Below are 19,116 nucleotides of genomic sequence, written 5' to 3'. Positions count from 1 at the left end.
GCAGCTCCACAGTCACTGCCATGCAGATGGATGGGGGCTCTGAGATGCTCTGCATCCTTTGGAGCTTGCTGGGTGTTGGGAAGGGGACACATATACCCGGAGGTTGACGATAGGCACAGTGGCGCGGTCGGCCCTGCGTACAATGCTGTAGAGGTCCTGCAGGCGGGAGGAGAGGAAGGCGCGGAAGGTGCCAGCCAGCCCAACCTGACGGGCTTGCTGGAAGCACTGGAAGTCAGCACCCCGGATGCCGCGCATGCCACCACTCAGTGGGGCATTCAGGGCCACCAGGTGAAGCTGCCAAGAGAGACAACAGAGCTTGACGTACACGGCTTTAGCCACCATCACCACCTTCCCTCAGCTGGCACATGGCACTCACAGCAGGCTGGAAGTCCTGGTGCACGTGGGCGGCCACGGGGGCTGGATCTGGCCGGCGGTGGATGTAGTAGCTGTTGAGGAGCTCATGCTGGTGGTGGAGCAGCGGTTGCTCGGGCAGGCGGTGCTGGTTGGCCACTACCTCATCCCCACGCCAGGGGCGGGCGGTGGGCAGTGGGCTGTGGTTGTGAAGGGGATGCAGAGGTCCACGGGGCTGGAGGGGGGGCTGGGGGCCAGCATAGTGAATGCTGGGGGGCTTGTCATACACCTCGTTGTCCTGGGGAGGGAGGGAGGGAGAGACAGATTGAGGGTTGGTGCTGCGCCAGGCAGGCATGGAGCTGGTTGGGGATGAGGATGGGCAATCTAATGGGGAGGGATGGATGGCAATGGGATGGATGGGTGGAGATGGGGAGGTATGGATGGAGATGGGAATGGATGGGTGGAGATAGGGATGGGAGACAGGGGACTCACCAGAGCCGAGCTGGGGATCAGGGTGTGCTCCTCCAGCTGCAAATACATGGCACATCAGATCCCAGTCACCCCCCTCTCCTTTTCCTTGTGCAAGGATGCGAGGGATGCCTGAGCATCCACAAAGGATGCCACTGAAACCCCAGCATGATGTCACCTGCAACCCTTCAGAGCTGGGCAGTGCAACCCAAGACAGTGTGCTGCCTCTGCTCCCCTCCGCCCACCCCCAACTCACCAGCACGCGGCGGAAGCCCCCACGCAGGCGGACATAGAGCTCTTGCCGGTCAGTCAGGAAGATGAGGCCACCCTCGGGCAGCTCGTGTGCAGCGCTCAGCATCGCCTGGTAGGTTGGCAGGGTGCGCAGCTGCAGGCAGAGCCCAGCGGGCGGCTCAGGGCTCGTCTGGCCAGCCCACAGGCAACACCCCTCCAGAGCCCCAACTCACCCCAAAGGACATCCCGCTGGTGCCTGGTGGTCCGGGAGGCCCCGGTGGTCCAGGGGGCCCAGGGATGCTGATAGCTGGGGCAAGAAGAAGGGTGAGATGGAGAGGTCTGCAGCATGGGTCATAGGGAGGGATGCAGGGGTTGTAGAGAGGGATGCGGGGGGTGCAGGAGGCACAGGAACTCACCTTGTCTGTGGGGGCCTGGGAAGGAGGGTTGACCGGGGGGACCGGGAGGGCCAGGGGGGCCTTGCCGCCCCTCATATCCAATACCAGGGGGGCCCTGAGGTCCAGGAGGCCCTGGCGGCCCAACGATACTGTCCCCCTTGGGACCCTAGGCAGTGTGAGAGAGCATCCCTGGAGCAAAGCACCTGGGGATGCTGCCACCACCATTGCCCCCCTCACCCCCTGTGCCGTGGGGTACTCACTGGCAGCCCAGGGTAGCCCTGGGGCCCTGGAGGCCCTGGCAGCCCGGAGACGCTGGGACCATAGAGTGGGGTGTTGCCTGGCTCGCCCTTCTCGCCCTTGGGACCTGGCTCCCCCTTGTCACCCTGCAGGATGGAATGGTTTTAGGGTGAGCAGCCAGGGCGCACCCCAGTACCTCAAATCATGCCAGGTGCCAGCCCTGCAAGCTGCAGCCGGTGGGTGAAGGACTTACCTGCAGGTTGGCACCAAAGTGACTCAGGTCATAGGAGAAGTGGCCTGTGGAGAGAGAAAGGATGGGAGAGGAAAGCCAGGATGGGCACGAGCCACTCCTTGCTTGCCTCTGCCTGTGGGGACCAGTCGCTCACCTGGGGGTCCTGGGGCTCCGGCATCGCCCTTCTCTCCCTTTTGTCCTGGAAACTGGTGGAAACCTGTGGGGAGCAGCAGAGAGATGCCACAGTGCTGCAGCATCTCAGCTCCAGCTCTAACAGAGGGGGTTTCTCCCACGCCGCCTTGCTGGGGGTCCCTGAGCCACCCCGAGGGGGCTGGGAAAGGGACACCCCCTTACCAGGGAAAGCTGGCAGCACAGGATGGCCAGAGTCGCTGAAGGCCTGCAGAGATGCAAAGGAAGCAGCTGCAGAGACAGCAGCATCCTCAGGGAAACCCCCCTTAATGTCATGCTGATGCCAGCCTGACGTGCCAGCCTTGGCAAGGATGCCTCTGGAGCACCCTCCATCCCCTCCATCCTGGCAGAGGGAAAGGGGGGACCCTATCACCCTCAGCACACCTATCACAGTGACTGTTGTTACTCACATTGCTGCTGTCATAGGCTATGCTTCCAGGTGGTCCAGGGGGCCCTGGAGGCCCTGGGGGTCCCGGGGGACCCTGCAGGGGAAGAGAAGGTGTGTCAGGGTCCTGCAAGTGGACAGTCCCTGTGGGGCGACACTGGAGCCGTGCCCTGTCCCAGAGGGGCAACCAGTCCCTGAGAGAGTATGTGCCCTTTCCCAAAGGGATTCAGGTCCCCAGGGAGACACTTTGTGTGCGTCCCCTACTCTGATGGACCAGCAGCCCGGGTGGGCTGCCATCAGTGCTCACCTGCAAGCCCAGCACGCTACTGACATCCACGGGGTCACCCTTCTCGCCCTTCAGCCCATTCATGCCAGGACGTCCCTGTGGATAAGCAGCATAGATGAGCCTCGTCCCTGTCCCCCTGCCAACCCCGAGGTGACACCCCAGTGTCACTTCTGATGCCCCGTGTCACCTCTGATGCCCCAGAGTCACTTCCGACACCCAGAATTGCCTCCAACACCCCTTTATTACCCCACCCCTCAGGGACACGATTGGGTTTGGGGGTTCAGTGGGTGCAAGATGTGCAAATGGGGTGGGGAGACGTGGTGGAGGAGGTGATGGCTGAGGGGACAAACTGGGAGCAGGTCTTACGGGTCTGCCTGGAAAGCCGATCTCTCCCTTCATCCCTGCTCGTCCCTGCGGACCCTGGAGGGAAGAGAAGATGAGGATGAGGGTGCTCAGAGCAGGGGCAACCTCCATCCCTCTCTGCCTTGGATCAGCCCTGTCCCTCCCCATGGGATACAAGGAGGATGGTGATACTAACTTACCGATGGTCCCATCGGTCCCCGCAGCCCTGGCTCCCCCTGCAGACAGCGGAGAGGGAAACGGTGTCACCAACGGGACTACCTGGCACCCATCGCATGGGGACATGCCTCCCGTTCCCACAGCACACCCACCTTTTCTCCTTTCACCTGCGCAGTGACCACGGTCCCATCGGGGCTGATGATGACGCCGGGCTCCCCCTTCTCCCCCTGCAAGAGAGGAGGAGGCACGAGAGGAGATGGAGGGACCAGGCTCCCTCCCATAGCGGGGCTGGCGTCACCACCGGGACCCCGTGGCCAGGCAGGATGAGGGACCAGGAGTGTGACCACCCCACGCGTCAGAGGCGGCCCGAAGCAGTTACCTTCAACCCTGGGGAGCCCTGGGGACCGGACGATCCCCGGTCTCCTTTCGGTCCCACCGGGCCCTGCAGGCAGGAGCACAGAGCCCGCGTCAGCCCCAACGCACCAAAGGCAGACCCCAAACGCCCCCTCCATCACCACCACCCTAGCACCAATGTGGCAAAGTGCAGCAGGACTGGCCACCAGAGATTTCCCAAAAGCATGCCCGGAACTTTCACCAGGGCCATCCCTGCAGTCCCCAGCCCTGCCACCAACTCACCGGGAAGCCAGCGTGACCCTGTCTGCCCTGTAGGAAGAAGCAGAGATGCTTGTAAGAGTAACTTCCCCCTTTCCAAGAAACCAGGTGCCCACCCGGCACTGCTGAGGTTTGGGTGTGGGTTGTAGCTGGGCACCTACCTCTGGACCAGGCAAAGCCACCGAAGACTTCTGGATAAAGAGACAAAACGGGGTTTTCACCCTGGTCTTTGCTCTGAAGAGGTCAGAGCTCCCAGAGAGGTCCCCTTTGATCCCCCTGCACGATGGGTCCTGGGCAGGCCCCTTCCCCCCTCAATTTTAGCTCCCCTCAGCTGCATTGAAGCCAGGAGCCATCACTTACATCTTTGCCTGAGACAGCGATGACCTGTCCGGGGGGACCAGGTGGACCAGGGGGGCCAGGCAGCCCCACACCGTCTTGGCCTCGCTCACCCTGGAAGATATAAGCCATCAGCCCCAGGGCCACCACTACCTGGTCCCTGTCCCCAGCCCGCTGGCACCTACCTTCTCGCCGGGACTGCCTCTGTCACCTTTGGGTCCCTGGAAGGAGGAGCAGGCAGGGGTGAGCTTCCCGCTTGGCAGCACGTGCGGCTGGATCCTGGTTCACAAGCGGAGACCCCCTCCTGCCTGTGGCTCAGCAAAACCTTTCAGACCACCCCCCCGTCCCCCCCCACCTGCAGGGTCCAGGCAGTGAGACAGGGTGCGATGCTTTTGGGTGAAGGTGATGACCAGCAGGGTGGTAAGCTGATGGGGATGGTGTCCCAAGCAGCGTGGGCACCCTTGGCACATGGTGAGCCTGGTCCCAATGCAGGGGAACAGCCTAAGGCACTGGGGGAGGAGGATTTTGGCTGCTGGGGGCAGATTTTGGTTGCTGGGCCTGGATTTTGGCTGCTGTAAGCGGCCCTGCAGCGAGCAAGGGAGGAGCTTCTGGAAAGCAGGGGCTGATGCTCCTACCTGTGGTCCGGGGAAGCCCTCCAGGCCAGGGCGGCCGTCCACGCCAGGCACACCAGTATCTCCCTGCAATGAGGTGCGGGAAAGGGCAAGATGCAGTACAGAGCATCCTCCCAACAGCCCCAGGTTGAGAAGCACAAGGGTCCTCCCCAGCACTCCACCAACTCCAGAGGCTCACGCACATCCCAACCTGACCTCTTGGCATTCCTACCTTTGGTCCTGGCAAGCCAGGCTGCCCGGGGCTGCCGACCTCCCCCTGCAAGGAAAGAGGTGTCAGAGCAGGTGATGCATCACCACAGGCTGCCCATGGGCACCCTTCAAGGATGGAGCCAGGCTCCTGCAGCTGGCTTCGGCAAAGGGCAAGAAAGGCATTTGAAAGGCTCCTCACCTTCACCCCCGGCAGTCCTGGCACCCCCTGCAAGCAACAAGAAGGGGGCCATGAGCATGGGGTGATGTCAGGAGACACAATAATGGGGGATGCCCTGAGGAGACCAGGATGGAGGGGAGGGAAGGTGCAAGAGCGGAGCTACCTGTGGTCCTTCGGGTCCAGGTGGTCCAGGGGAGCTGGCAGCAAATGGCAGCCCCGAGCCCTCCATGTCACCCTAGGAAGCAGGGGAGAAGGGGCTGAGCCACATCTGCCCCTGCTCCAATTTATCCCACTCCCCCATCACAGCGGTGATCACTTACAAATCCAGCCTCGTAGCCCAGCCCTGGTGGCCCTGGGGGACCGGGGGGCCCTGGCTGCCCTCGGGGTCCAATGGGCCCAGGAAGGCCAGCTAACCCCATTTCTCCTGGGGCTCCTGCTGGTCCTGTTTCTCCCTTGCTGCCCTGCAAAGGAGATAAGAATCATAGAATCATAGAATAGTTTGGGTTCGAAGGCACCTTTAAAGGTCATCTAGTCCAACCCCCCCTGCCCCCTGAAATGAGCAGAGACATTTCCAACTAGATCAGGTTGCTCAGAGCCCCATCCAAGCTGACCTTGAAAGTTTCCAGGGGACAAAAAACACGACAGATGGGACAAGGTGGGAACTGTCCCTGCCTTGAGTCTGCAAGTGGGAGGCAGCACATGCCCTCCTGCATCCCCAAACCACCCCTTGGGGCAGGGCATGGACGCTCCTGTCTGGAGGGCAGAGGGGCTTTGTGGGACAAGTCATCATCTGGCTATGGAATCCCTTGTCCCAGCTGTCCTCGTATGGCCCAGCTCCCCATGTAATGTGCATGGTGGCCACCAGAGGCTCGTCTAAAATAATGAATGCGATTTTTTTTTTGCATGCATTGCCAGCTCCAATGTGGCAGCAGAGCTCAGTGCAGAGGCGGGGATGCTTGCAGGCACCCTTGCGCTTTGCAAGGTCTCCGAGAGGCCAGATCAGTCTTTATGCCCGCTGCCACCCCATCTACCCTCTCAATGTTGGCAGCATTGAGAAAACTTAACTCTTGAGGCTCTTGCCCCTAGCTCAGGCTGGGGTGGATGGGTGATCCTATGGGGTACCATGGCCCCCAAGGGAGGGGAGGATAATTGTGCACGTTGCAGCAAACTTTTATTACCACACTTGGGAATGCGGGGCAGAAAGAAGCTCGAGCAGGCTAGCAGGAGAGCGATGTGCAGAAGATGGGGTGTTTTCCAGTGGGGTGTGGGCACCCAAAACACCCAGGAAAACCCTCTTCTGTGCCTCGAAACACCCTGCTCATCTTTCCTGCCTGTTTCCCAAGGTGGCAGTGCCTGAAGAAAAGCCAAGTGAGGGTGGCAGGAGCCTGGCAAGCATCCCAGGGGTGGTCGGTGGCTCCACGCGCCCTCAAGGTGCGGCACTGCTCTGCTCTGGGAGGAACCCAAATACCAGCATCCCCCTCCCCACTCCAGTGCAAGGTGGCCTGCCAAGCAGCATCCCTGCCTCCAGGCTGCATTGCAAATGGGATTTCTTCTCCCCTGCAAGAAACCCGCCACAGGCATGGTACCTTGGGTCCTGGTGCGCCAGGGAGGCCAAGGTCACCCACATCACCCTAGGGAGGAGGAGGAAGGAGAAGACGGTGTGAAGAAGCTGCCCTGCTCTAGGAACAGGTTGATGCTCCCCAGCCCAGGGATAGAGGGAGCTGGGACCTCCCAGAGATGTGCAAATGGTGCCAGCTGCTCTCTGGCAGAGCTGTAACATGGTCCTGGGGGACATGGGACACTCACCTGCTCTCCTTTGGGCCCTGGCTGCCCAGCTGCCCCGTCTCTTCCAGGAGGACCCTGAGGACCCTGCAAGATGACCAGGAGCTGGCTCCAGCATAGGTAAACCCCATGGGGCTGGTGGGCACCAAGACCCCCACCACCACCGGGGGTGGTTGCAACTCCAGCACCACAGGGTGGCCCTGAGATAGGTCCTCTTGGCCGCCCCATACACCTACCGGAGACCCAGGGGTCCCATCCCTGCCCGGCAGCCCTGGCGGTCCCTGCAGGTCTGTGTGGTTCATCCCAAACCGTCCCGGCTCACCCGGCAAACCGGGCACTCCGGGTGGCCCTGGGGGACCAGGTGGCCCTCGCGGACCCTAGAAGAGAAAGAAGTGACGATGGCTGACCATGTTCCCCCTGCTCCCTGCCAACAGGAAGGGACCCACACTCACCCGCAGGCTCTCCAGGTCACCGCCAAAGCCAGAGCCCTCCATGTCGATGAAAGTCTGGGGGAGAAGCACAAGGGTGATGTCAGGAACCTATGGGCAGGGTTGGTGTGCCCAGTAGTGCAGGGAAGCTGCCTGGGGGCTAGCAGTAGCATCCCGCTCCTCTGTGACCCCATACCCCGCACCCAAATCCCTGTATTCCAGGGGGCACCCACCAGCTTGTCATGCTTGGATGATGGTCCTGGGGGTCCTGGGGGACCAGGTGGTCCAGGGGGTCCCCTCGGCCCTATGCCTGGCTCACCCTGGCACAGAGGAGAGAGCGCAGTTTGTGAGTGTAGCCCAGCCACCAGCAAAAGGAAGAGGGGGCAGTGGCGTGTGCCATCCCCCCACACTGACACCAGCACTCACCTTCTCCCCCTTCAGACCAGGCTCCCCTGGCATCCCGGGGAACCCCTGGGGCCCCATATCACCCTGCAAAGGGGAACGGTGGGGGGTCAGCAGGTGGCAAGGCAAGGGGGTGACCAGCACCCATCACCCCCACACCCCACTTACGGGTTTGCCATCCTCGCCAGGATCACCCTAGGGATGGCAGAGAGGGGAGAGGTCAGTGTGCAGGCAGGCAGGAAAAAAGGTAGAGGTGGGGGGAGAGGGGATACCCGAGGGGTGGGAGGTTCGACTCACGGGCTCGCCATCCCTGCCGGGGGCTCCATCCTTCCCTGGTGGACCCGGGGGACCAGTGACCTGCTCCACCACCAAGCCATCAGAATGCCGCGAGAGGGTCCCGGGGGGGCCAGGGTCACCCGGCTCCCCTTTCTGGCCCTTGGAGCCAGGGTAGCCAAATCCAGCACTGCCCTGGGGAGGGGAGGGAAACAGGGAGGGGTGGCACATCCCCAGTGGTGGCAGCTCAGGCTGGCATGTCTTTGCCCCCAGTCCCTCAGTGATGCTCACCTTAATGCCTAGTTCTCCTTTCTCCCCCTGCAGGACAGAAATGGAGTGGGTGTCAAACACGGACATGTCAGTGGCATCCACAAGCCCCTGGGATCCCCTCTCTCACCCACCTTTTCACCCTTGACACTGCCCGTCCCCACGATGCTGCCAGTCCCTGAGTCCCCTTTCAGTCCACGCTCGCCCTTCTCCCCCTTTTCACCTTTGGGGCCAGTGCCTGCAGGAAGGGAAAAGGGACCCAGTTGTGCTCAGGGAGGGTCACCCCGCCACGTCCCTGCCGGTGCGCCTCCGAGCCAGTCAGCACGGCAGGGAAGGGGATGCTGCTGCCGGCATTACCTCCCGTGGAGACTTGCAGTGTGTCCTCTGCTCTGGTCCTCTCAGCTTGCTGTGGGGAGCCTCCACCTCTCCTCGGCCCGCCACCCGCTGCCACAGGGGGAGAGGTGACTGGGACAGCATCCACCAGCCCCGGGACACCCTGTGCCAACAGTAAGGGGACACTGTAGTGCCGTTCACCTCTTGGGGTCCTCTCAAAAGGGGCAGGAGCTGGGATCACATCGGGCATCCCAGGACCTTGACCATGGAGGGCACCCAGACCTTCTCATCCCTAAAATCTTAGGGTTCTGCCGCCGAGTGCAACACCTGCAGGCACCAACTCACCCTGTCTTTCCCCGAGGGTTGGTGTCCACCTTCTGCCCCGCTGCCAAAATCACCAGAGACCTGCATTTGCCCGGGGAGAAGGGGCAAAGGGTGAGCCAGGAGCACAGGGCAGCTGCCCCCCAGCCTGCCCCAGTGGGGCTGTCAGCACTCACCTCCTCAGTGTCATCTTCCTCTTCCTCGCACTGCCGCTCGGCCGCCCGCGGGTCCCCTTGCAGCTTCAAATCAGCAATCACCCCCTGGAAGAAAACCACGCAAGGAGGGTTGCCACAGATGGATGGGTGCCACGGACAGACGTGATGAAAGCCACCCTGCAGCACGATGTGACCTGCCGTATCACTCAGCCACCCCAAGTGCCCCACGGACATCAGGCTCTTTCACCTGGTGCAGAGAGTGCTCTCCACCTGAGCATCTATCCATAACCCAGCACAGAGAAGTTTCAACCTTGCAGCCCCAGTGCCCAGCACCACCGGCATGGCTTCACAAGCCATGGAAAAAAGCCATGCGCCAGGTGGGCTGAGTGGAGGTAGTAGTCAGGATCCAGACAGACAGACAGGCAGCAAAGCTTTTACAGGGACCGTTTTTGGCTGTGCTCCTTGTTTCCCTTCTCCCGAGGGCTCCGCAGCTGCAGACAGCCTCTCTGCCCCAAGCAAGGGCTGCGGCAGGTCCCAGTCCGCTGCAACCCAGGTTTTGTATTTCTTAGGCTAATCCACACTTTCTTACCATTTATTTGGGTTTTGCAAGCATGGTGCACATCCAAACCACTTGTTTATACAAGAAACCACCAAAAATTCCTTCCTAAGGATCTTGCCTCCAGACAAACCCCCGTAGCCCAGCTACCTGCACTGCCTGGGAGGGCAGCATCCCCATATTGACTGGGGAGGTGTGTGGGTACCAGCCTGAACCTTACGGCTCCCATGGCGAGCGGGGTGTCACCCGGCACGTCTCAGAGCCCAGCCCAGGTCATTGCTGGGATGGCACTTGGAGATGCTGCCAGGATGGGATGCTGCTGGGATGGGATGCTGCCCATCCCTGTGGTCCCAGCGGGAAGGTGCTGGGGACCACACTGGAAAGCAAGTTTGGAGAGGGCAGATACCTCCCACTCAGTGTCTCTTCTTTGGGCAAGACACCTAAAATAATATTTGGGCTCGCTTGAAAGCACAGCGCACCACATCCAGGAAAGAGATCTGCGCTCAGGAAACACGATGGGTTTAAGAAAACAAGACTCAGGGGCAGTTGCAGTTCAGCCAGGCTGGCTATGACATTACAATATTATAAATATTATATGATATAAATATTATAAATATATTGTATTATAGCTATATAGTTAATTCAATATATTATAAATGTATTAAATTTCATATATATATATATATATAAAAATCCCTCTCAGAAGCAAATGCCCCCAGGTGGGTTGTGACCTCCTCCAGCTGCTTGCCCTTGTGACAGCCAGCTCTAACACATCCCTCTCCTCCCCACTGAGCACCAGCAGCAAGCCAAAGCTTTGATAAATGCAACACTCCAGCCTAGCCTTCCTGGTCCTGGGGCTTGCCAGAAGCATCGGAAATAATTTGGTTTCAGCCCCGAACAAAGGCACCCTCATGAAGGATGGTTATAAGGGCCCTTTGCAGCCCATTTGCCCCAATAGAGTGGGCAGCAGCATCATAGGTCTTATCATGCATCCAGCTCTGATCAAATCCTCCTGCCAGACCCTGTATAAGACCCTATTTACAGTAACCCCCTGGATATCTGCTGTCCCAGGGGCTTCTGCATTACCTGCAGGCTTTGCCACTCAGGTATCACCCTGTTGACACAAAGGCAACTCAGGAAGAAGCATAGATCCTGGATGAGACCCCACCAGCAGCCCTCCAGCTGCCTGCGAGCAGCTCATCTTGGGGCTTGACCGAGGGCCAGGTTTTAATCAGCTTGACGCCCCATTAGTTCCAGATAACGCAAGTTAGGGCTGGTCAGCGATGGAAATACCACGAGGCAGTCAGATGCCAAGGAAACATCCAAGCCCGCGCTCTCCGCTCCCCTCACAGCCAGCTGAGGCAGTCAGTCTCCATCTCGATGGCCAGCTATTCCCCGCGGGAAAACCGGGGGCGGGCGGCGGGAGCCGGTGTTTGGCAAGCTCAGGAACATCACCTGCTAGAAAGGCGCAAGTGCTTTGCTCTGCTCCTAGCTGTTGCTTTGCCTTCCAAATTGTGCCAAACCCTCTCCAGCTGGGGAGAGGAGTTCCTCCACGGCCATGACCTGGCCCTGACGGCATGTTCAAGTGCAAAAAGTTGCTCTCAAAACCTCAAGGGACCAATCCAAATCCCAGTGCAAACCGTTCTCTAGACCATCAATCATTAACCCATTTTTCCTGAGGGAGCTTTCCCTGCCTAAAGCCATTTAACTGGGGCTGCAGTAGCGCTGCTCATTAGTCAAGACGATGTTTAAGATCAGAAACGTGCTTTGCAAAGCTCCCCAGGAAAAACATTGCTCCACTCGGCAGAGCCTATGTTGCTGGGCAAACCATGGTCAACCCAGGAAAAAAACTGGCAGTGCAATCCTGAACTTTCCTCTCCTCAAGCACCATGGGGGATTTCCATGTCAGCTGGGCATTTTTCCCACACTTTCCATAAACCTTATCTAGAACATAAGTCATGTTCAAATCAAGGGCTGAGCTATCAGCTTCTCTCCTTGCTCTCCAAAGTCTTCCTGCAGATACCACCCAATATCAGCCAACAAAGATATGCTCCACCCCAAGCATTTTTTCCAGCTAAGAGAGACATTTTACCAGCCAAACCAGCTCCTCCACCAAAGGAGTTGGGTATTTTTAGCAATGGGGACATTCAAAGAGGCTCTGTGCATTTGTTGGTAAAGGTATGGGCAATGGTGGCTGCTGTAGCTCAATCCCACTGCCTCCTGCCAGCCCACCTTGAGAGCTTTGCTTTTGTGAGACCCAATACAATAAAGTTGGTGGCATCTCAGGCCAGCTTTCTCCCCATCTCAAGTGTCTCCTTCTCCAGGGACACACATGGATCATGGCCACTGGTTTGCCTCCTGGGCAAACAGGTTGGTTCAACATGCACAGGCTGGTGTCACGTCCTTCCAGCCTCACCCAGACTTCTTGGAGATGCTTCTTGGGGTGACCCTTACCTGATATTTATCTGGGTCAGCCCCTCCAGCCTGAGCAACAAAGAGCCCGGAGCCATCTTCCAGCTCCATCTCATCTGGAGAGCGCTCGAAGCGGACCCGCTCGTGCTCCTCGCAGTCCAGGTAGAGAACAACTTCGTCCTCCTCCACGCTGATGGCAAAGCGCGTCCACTGGTTGAGCATGGTGGGCACGGTGAAGGTGGCTGCTGCATATGAGCTTGGTGAGCCTGGCTCTGTGTAGTAGAAGATGATCTGCTGCTTGCCTGCCCGCAGCTCTGAGAGCTTGATGCCCACATAGATGATGCTCTGTGAGGAGTCCGTGACAGCAAAGAGCACACCGGCCCGGGGCGTAGTAGGCTGGATGTGGAACAGGAGGGAAAAGTCCCGGTAGAAAGGGCTCGGCAGGTGGTACCGGGCCACCTGGCCTGTGTTGGCATTGGGGCCGAAGACATAGCCTGGGTTGTTGTCGGGGCCATAAATTTTGAGGATCTCCTCTGGCGGGGGATCTCCGATCAGCTCCAGGAGGCTGACCTCAGTGCTCAGGTTCTCTGCAAGAGAAAGGGAAAGGGGATGGTCACAACCAGCCTGGTGAGGATGGTCAACCTCAGCAAGATGCCTTGCGGGGACACCACTGTCCATGCCTCCCCCAAACAGCACTTTTCAGCAGCTCCCTCTGCTCGCCCTCCCCAGGGTCTGGAATTTTCCTTCAGACTGCAGGTTGGCCAAGGCAGCAACGCTCCTTGAGTTGCTCCCACCGCACAGTTGGGATCCAGCTCACAAAATACCACCCATTCCCTGTTACTGACCCTCTGACCGTGGCCAGGACATCCCCAAGATGCGATAAAACCAAAGGGATCTTGCCCATGGTAGCAACATGCCCGTGCAGGCAGCAGGGGATGTTGCTGGAGTACTGGGATGCCGAACAATCACAGAGCCGCAAGGAAGTGTGTTGCATCCGCGGTCACGGTGATCCCCCATTTCATCCTAGGACAAGCTAATGGGGTCACCCCGGCTGGGAATAAATCAGAGCCATTCCCTTGCAACACCCTGGGAATGGGGCTCGAGCCAGCACACCCCGTCAGCTTCCCAGATGATCTCGCCTCCGTTCCCAACTCCTTTTTCTCAAGGCATTTGGGGAAGTTCTGCTCAGGACAGTCTCTCCTACCCAACACAGCTGAACATCTGGCTGGGGCGAGCCGGCCCTCTGTACGCCAGCTCCCGTTGTTTTGGCAGCAGGCACATCCTCATCGCCCACACACCGGGCGCGCTGGATTCCTCCTCTGCTATGTCAACTGCTCGGGGCGGGTGCCAACTCAATGGGATTGAGCATGCCTGGTGTTATTTAACTCCGTGTTTCCCAGGAGCAAGGAAAGCCAATCACCTTGGCTCCAAAACAGCTGAGGCCTCTGCACTGGAACGGATGCTTGGTGCCAATTTCTACCCCATTCCAAGCCAGAAGCAAGAGTTGAGACAATTCGATGTCCCCAACTCGATCCCTGGTGTTTCACGTGAGCAATGGGGGGTTATCAGAGGTGTGTGATCCAGGGAGGACCAGCCAAGAACCTCCACCCTGCTCTGGAGCAAGACATTGTCCTCCAGAGCTCTTAAAAAAAAAAAAAATGGGAAAAAAAAGAAAGAAGAAAGAAGAAGAAATCAGCCCAGCCTTGCCCAGCCTGGAAGGAAAACACATCTCTTGGGATGGTGGGAGGAGATGAAAACCTGGGTGCCTCTTCCAAAGACTGGAGGTACCTGTGCATGCAGAGCATCCCCAGCCTCCCCCCACGGCTGAGCTTCAATGCCAGCACCAGTCCCGTGACAGGGACCCAGGCAGTGGGGATGTTAGAAATGCCACTGATTAGAGGTGGGGGGCAAGTTTTCTCTCTGTCAGACCCCAGACCCACTGATCCTCTCCTGAGCCTGCTGCTCTGAAACTACTCTGTGCCCACCCTGCTCCACAAGCCCCCAGCCCCTCACAAGCTTGGCACTCCAAAACTGAGCACCTGAGGGAGGAAACCTCCCTCCCGGTCTTACACCAGCCATAACCCCCCCTTCATCTGCCCTGCACCAGGGTTGAGCTTCCCCATAGTGCATCCCCAGCCTACTTGGAGGGGAAGAACTCAGTCTCTGCCTTGCCAGCCACGAGAACCTCTGGATCCTGGAGCCCAGCATCCTTTCGAGCCCAGCATCTTTTCGTGCCCAAATGTGCACAGCCCTAAACCAAACATAATGGGGTGAATGAGTGAGCAGGGCTCGCTCGGACTTGCAATGAGCCCCAGTCTGGCACCCACCCGTGAGGCACCCCATATGAGCATGGCACCCCACAAGCCTGCTCCCACTGCCCCATCCCCAGCTGCACCATCCCCAGCCCTGCCAGCCACCCTGGAGCAGGTGGCTTCGGACCAGAAACACCAGGACGCAGGGATGGAGCTTATCTTGGGCTGGAGGAAGCCAAATTCACAGCAGCTTTAAGGGAAGAGGAAACCAGAGCTTCCTCCCGGGGGTCCACACGGGTGTAAGAGCTGGTGCTGCAATTTCTGCAACCAGACGAGCCATTGTCTGCCCCTGGGGCTCAGGATGACGAGGACAGGCTGAAAGAGGCTTTTGTTAGCAACACCAACCACACTCTTTGGTGTTTCAGCCTGTTCTGGGATCCTCCCTCCTCTCCAAACACGCCACTCGCCCCCGAGCCCAGGGTGGGAGCTGGGTGCTGCCGCTTCCCAAAGCAAACGGGGACACGTCTTTACCCTGCGCAACACGCAAAGCGGGCAGAGGCCAGGGCTACGAGGCTGGATGGGGCCTGGGGAGTCCCTGGGGAGCAGGAGGGGTAAGGGGAGACCCCTTCAAATGGCTGCTCCCCTGCAAAAGCCCCTTACCAACCCCAAACCTTTCAGGCTGTGCCTGCTTTTTCCAAAGGGCACCCAGAACACAAAATCACACACACCCCTCCCTGTGGCAAACCGGCAGCACCCACTGTGGAGCATGGAGAGCCAGAGACGGCTGACACTGCAGCGGTTTTGGGATGAGTGCTGGCACAGGATGGCTGCGGGGATGCCTCTGGCCAGAGAGACCCAGCCATTTGTTCCTGTTGCCATTGGAAAGGCCCCAGAGATGCTCCAAGCCACCTTCCCGCTCTGCCATGACCTTCCTGGCTGGCCTGACCCGGGGCTGCCATCATGGCCCTGTGTATCCCATTCCAGCTAGGATGCGGGGGACCCCCAGCATGCAGCAGCTTTTCAAGTCACTCCATGGGGTGCACCACAGTGCCCATGTCCCCCACCCATTCCCGACACTGCCCATCTGGGAGTGTGCGTCTCCCTCCAAGCATCCCCATGATCCCGCCACACACCCCCGGGGTCCACCAGCAAACAGAGCTGCTTTCACACTGAGGGGACCATGTGTGTGACCCTTGTCTGCTGCCCCCCCACTAAATTGCCCCTCTGACGACAGCCAGTGTCTCGCTGCTGCTGGTCGGCAGCCCCAGTCCATCACCCGAGGGTGCGAGGGGCCGGCGTGGGAACACAGCTTCATTCAGAGAGCTTGGCATGGGGAGCAGCAAGCACCCGCTCCTGCTTTCATCCCAAACTGTGTTCTTGCTCTTACACCCCCACGTGCATTTCTCCAAGCATCAGTCTCCCTGCAGCTCTCTTCCTTTCACTCCCCCTGCCAAAGAAGCACATCTCAGTCCCCAGCTGACATACAGAAGGGTCACAACCATCTAATGACGAAGCCAGAGGCAAAGTAACCTCTCCTGCCTGCCAAGCAGGGGGGGATCAAACATTAGCCATTGGGTAAATTATTAACCCTAAGACAAAGGGCCTCTCTAGGAGAGGGGAGCATGTGGGCATGGTCGTGGGTCACCTTGAAGCCTCCACACTGCCATGGCCACAGATGCAGCTGCGGTTGGGTGGCTGTGGGGTCCTTGTCCTTCTCCTGTCCCCACGGGGAGTTGCCAGCTTTGCAAATGCCCCGCTCCCAGGATGGACACCCCAAAGCCCTTTCCTGTGCACTGTAGCACCTGCAAACTGGCCCTGAATGCCAGCACGATGAACTCGGTGACTATCTCTTGTCCTGGCCACCAGGAAGTTTTCTTTTAACCTGGCCACCATGTTTCACATTTTGAGGAGGGGATGGTGATGCTCAGCCTTGAAGAGGGAGTCAAAACCTGCTGGCAGTCCCTGTTTGAAGAAGCCAAGGCTGGATGGAAAGCGATTTTGGACTCAGCAGCCTCCCATGGGGACAAGGCAGAAGTGCCCCTCAGCGCCTAAAAACCTGGGGGAGTCTGGGGAGGGAAGACACACAGAAACACAGGGACATTCACCCAGCCACATTACCTGCAGAAGCATTAATAAAGACACAAGAATACCCTTCGTCCTCCTCAGGGAGAGCATCACAAGGCAGAGGCAGGCGTCCGCCAGCCAAGTGCATCCAACACAGGTCTCTGACGGCCTCGCAGAAGCCCTGGCACGGCGGGGGGGTTACAGGGACCAAGGCGCTACACCCAGGGAGCAGGAGCAAGCAGACAAACCACTTCACGTAGCGATGGCACTGCGATTCAAGCAGCCCCTCCCACTCATGCAAAGCTGCCCGAATTTCCGCCTCACTGCCGTGGCGGAGGTAATTCGGTAATCTGAAATGGTTGGTGCCCAGAATGCTGCAGAAGGGCAGGTGGGTTGGGACGGGCAGGCAACGGCCGGCTGGCGGCAGCAGTCCAGGTAAGGATACGAGCTCTGTGCTGCTACTACTGTAGAGTCGTGTAGCAGCGGTTAGTAAATCAAACTCAAGAGGACCGGAGGTATTGACAAGAGGAGGATCCACACTGTTAGCTGCCCTCCCGTTAGGCAAAGGAGGGCTCCGGCTCCCATTCATGCCAGCCAGCACCAGCCCCCAGTGGCCAGTGCCGAGCGGTGAGGCGGGCGATGCTCCGTGGTGGTGTCGGGGCAGTTGCACCGTGGGGTCCCGGGGTGGCACCGCCTGCTTACGGTTAGTGTCACCTGGTGAGAAAGGAAAAGGGGCACTACCTGGCCGAAGACCCGCTGGTCTCTGCAAGGACACCTGTGTCCCTGTTGCTGCGGGGGTCCCTGTCCCCAGGAGCTGCCGATCCTCGGTGTTCCCCATCCCCAGGACCTGTGGGTCCTTGGTGGTCCCTGTCCCCAGGAGCTGCAGGTCCTTGGTGGAGCTTCTGGCCGCACCCTGGCCATGGGCAGGTGATGTGCTGTGGGGAGGAGCGATGCTTGGCCGTGCTGTGCTCTCCACCAGCCCCGTGGCATTCCTGTCCCACTGCTTGGTGTTTTCAGACACAGTCCCCTCGCCGGCAGGTGCTGCTGTGCTGGGATCCATCTCCTGGCGCTGTGGGGTGGTGATGTCCCCCACCACCTGGACACCCCATGTCCCTGGGGACGTGCTGGGGGTGGGAGTAGTGGCAAGAGGCTCCGGCGGTGCGGTTCCCACACCGGGTGCTGCTGGGCTTCCCGTGGTGTTTGTGCTGCCCCAAATCCAGTCCAGGAGCTGAGTATCGGAGGAGGAGAAGCAGCAAGCCAGGAGGAGCAGAAACTCCAAGCGAGGCGGAGCCGGGGCCATTAGGAAGGAAAAATGAGCCTTGTTGCTTCAGAGAGTAAAACGGAGAGGCCGGAGGAAGGAAAGCAGGAAAGAGGCAGGAGTTTTGCCCAGATCAGACTCCCGGAGCACTCACATCGCACTCTCTTCCCTGTCTCCGGCACACGACCCTTCAAACCGGAGTGGAGTGGGAGGAGTGGCCGCGCTGCCGGCCCTGCCAAACCCTCCGCTCTCGAGCGCCAGCCTCCCTGCACCCGGCACGGCCCCCTGGGGACCCTGCCACCCTGCTGGGGACCCACCTGAGCCCCCCAAAACCTCTGGGAGCTGAGCCAGCCCTCTGACAAACCCTGTTCCCTGTCCCAGCTGCTGCTGCCTGCATTTTAACTCCTTACTGCCCAGAAAACCCTAAATCCTCTCTCCTTGCTTGGTGGCTCTGGTTAAATTGCCAGCACTGGGAGCCATACATGGGGGTCGTGCATGGATACGATTGCCACAGATGCCTATCTTTGGTGGGACACAGAGGTGTCCTCCCCTACAGGTCTCAGGAAAGGTTATAACCTCTGAGCAAAACTGAATGAGGAAGAAAAAAAATCCCAGAAAACATTTCCAAGATTTCCACTGGCCGGAAACACAACAAGTCCCAAAAGTCAAGTGCTTTAGAGCAGCTTTCCCAGCTTAGTTACAGGGCCAGGACCCCCCAGACGCTGTTGCAAGAAAGACGGTGAGGGGAGCATTTGTGATCCTCCCACCACCACCACAAGCATCTCATACCAGCAATGTGTGTAAGCCAGGAGGTCTGAGCAATCGTAACCTCAAGTACTTGAGTTTTACTGAAGCCTGGGACGAAAATCTCCCCTGAGCAGCACTGGCACTCTCCCATGCCCCAAAAATTTCAGTCACTCTATGCCCCAGCTTAAAAAAATCACCCAAAATCCACTTATTTAGCCCATTTCCCAACCTCAAAGGTGCCCAGCTCTGGAGATGACGAGCCCTCATCCCCGGGGACCACCAAGTCCCTAGCCCCCTGCTGGGATGCAGCACACCTGTGGACCACACCACCACACTGCCCTTGCCATGACACGGGGCAAGTCAACTTTGTGGCTCAAAACGTGTCCCCAAGAAGGGACGTTGATGGGTAGATGACAATTTTGGCTCCCCCTTGCCAGGATGCTGCGTGGCCAGGAAAGCCACTGTCTGTGGTAATGTGGTCCTGCAATGTGGAATGGGAAGGGATGCAACTCTCCTCATGCTCCAGTTTAAAAACATTCAGGAAAAACACTGAAACAAATGCTCAGATGTCTATTTTGCTTTACACAACATTTCCCACACTACTTTTTAAGTGAAATGGGTGAGTT

At 58.9% G+C, this 19,116-nt stretch overlaps 1 protein-coding gene across 2 annotated transcripts in view; it reads right to left on the bottom strand.

The window, feature by feature from the left end:
• COL18A1 (collagen type XVIII alpha 1 chain) overlaps positions 1-19,116 on the bottom strand; it is a 41,366-nt gene that overhangs the window by 1,264 nt on the left and 20,986 nt on the right. Inside the window, exons 2-41 of one of the 2 annotated variants that reach the window (XM_063341157.1) lie at positions 16,540-17,810; positions 12,212-12,756; positions 9,223-9,306; positions 9,071-9,130; positions 8,750-8,888; positions 8,527-8,630; positions 8,417-8,443; positions 8,150-8,320; positions 8,021-8,047; positions 7,877-7,939; positions 7,684-7,770; positions 7,475-7,528; positions 7,259-7,399; positions 7,047-7,109; positions 6,827-6,871; positions 5,561-5,701; positions 5,404-5,475; positions 5,262-5,288; positions 5,085-5,129; positions 4,877-4,939; positions 4,427-4,462; positions 4,266-4,355; positions 4,067-4,096; positions 3,930-3,956; positions 3,673-3,735; positions 3,446-3,520; positions 3,317-3,352; positions 3,141-3,194; positions 2,796-2,870; positions 2,514-2,585; positions 2,269-2,311; positions 2,069-2,131; positions 1,936-1,979; positions 1,706-1,828; positions 1,467-1,611; positions 1,284-1,357; positions 1,076-1,204; positions 844-879; positions 377-649; positions 97-294 (exon numbers count right to left, since the gene is read on the bottom strand). In XM_063341157.1, the coding sequence (XP_063197227.1) occupies positions 97-294; positions 377-649; positions 844-879; positions 1,076-1,204; positions 1,284-1,357; positions 1,467-1,611; positions 1,706-1,828; positions 1,936-1,979; positions 2,069-2,131; positions 2,269-2,311; positions 2,514-2,585; positions 2,796-2,870; positions 3,141-3,194; positions 3,317-3,352; positions 3,446-3,520; positions 3,673-3,735; positions 3,930-3,956; positions 4,067-4,096; positions 4,266-4,355; positions 4,427-4,462; positions 4,877-4,939; positions 5,085-5,129; positions 5,262-5,288; positions 5,404-5,475; positions 5,561-5,701; positions 6,827-6,871; positions 7,047-7,109; positions 7,259-7,399; positions 7,475-7,528; positions 7,684-7,770; positions 7,877-7,939; positions 8,021-8,047; positions 8,150-8,320; positions 8,417-8,443; positions 8,527-8,630; positions 8,750-8,888; positions 9,071-9,130; positions 9,223-9,306; positions 12,212-12,756; positions 16,540-17,785 (4,890 nt within the window). In that variant the 5' untranslated portion in view covers positions 17,786-17,810. The remainder of the gene's footprint in view (positions 1-96; positions 295-376; positions 650-843; positions 880-1,075; positions 1,205-1,283; positions 1,358-1,466; positions 1,612-1,705; positions 1,829-1,935; positions 1,980-2,068; positions 2,132-2,268; positions 2,312-2,513; positions 2,586-2,795; positions 2,871-3,140; positions 3,195-3,316; positions 3,353-3,445; positions 3,521-3,672; positions 3,736-3,929; positions 3,957-4,066; positions 4,097-4,265; positions 4,356-4,426; positions 4,463-4,876; positions 4,940-5,084; positions 5,130-5,261; positions 5,289-5,403; positions 5,476-5,560; positions 5,702-6,826; positions 6,872-7,046; positions 7,110-7,258; positions 7,400-7,474; positions 7,529-7,683; positions 7,771-7,876; positions 7,940-8,020; positions 8,048-8,149; positions 8,321-8,416; positions 8,444-8,526; positions 8,631-8,749; positions 8,889-9,070; positions 9,131-9,222; positions 9,307-12,211; positions 12,757-16,539; positions 17,811-19,116) is intronic. The other variant, XM_063341158.1, reaches the window with a different exon arrangement.

This window comes from Chroicocephalus ridibundus, chromosome 7 (assembly GCF_963924245.1).
Source record: "Chroicocephalus ridibundus chromosome 7, bChrRid1.1, whole genome shotgun sequence".
NCBI lineage: Eukaryota > Metazoa > Chordata > Aves > Charadriiformes > Laridae > Chroicocephalus > Chroicocephalus ridibundus.
This window is presented reverse-complemented; position numbering and strand designations above follow the sequence as displayed.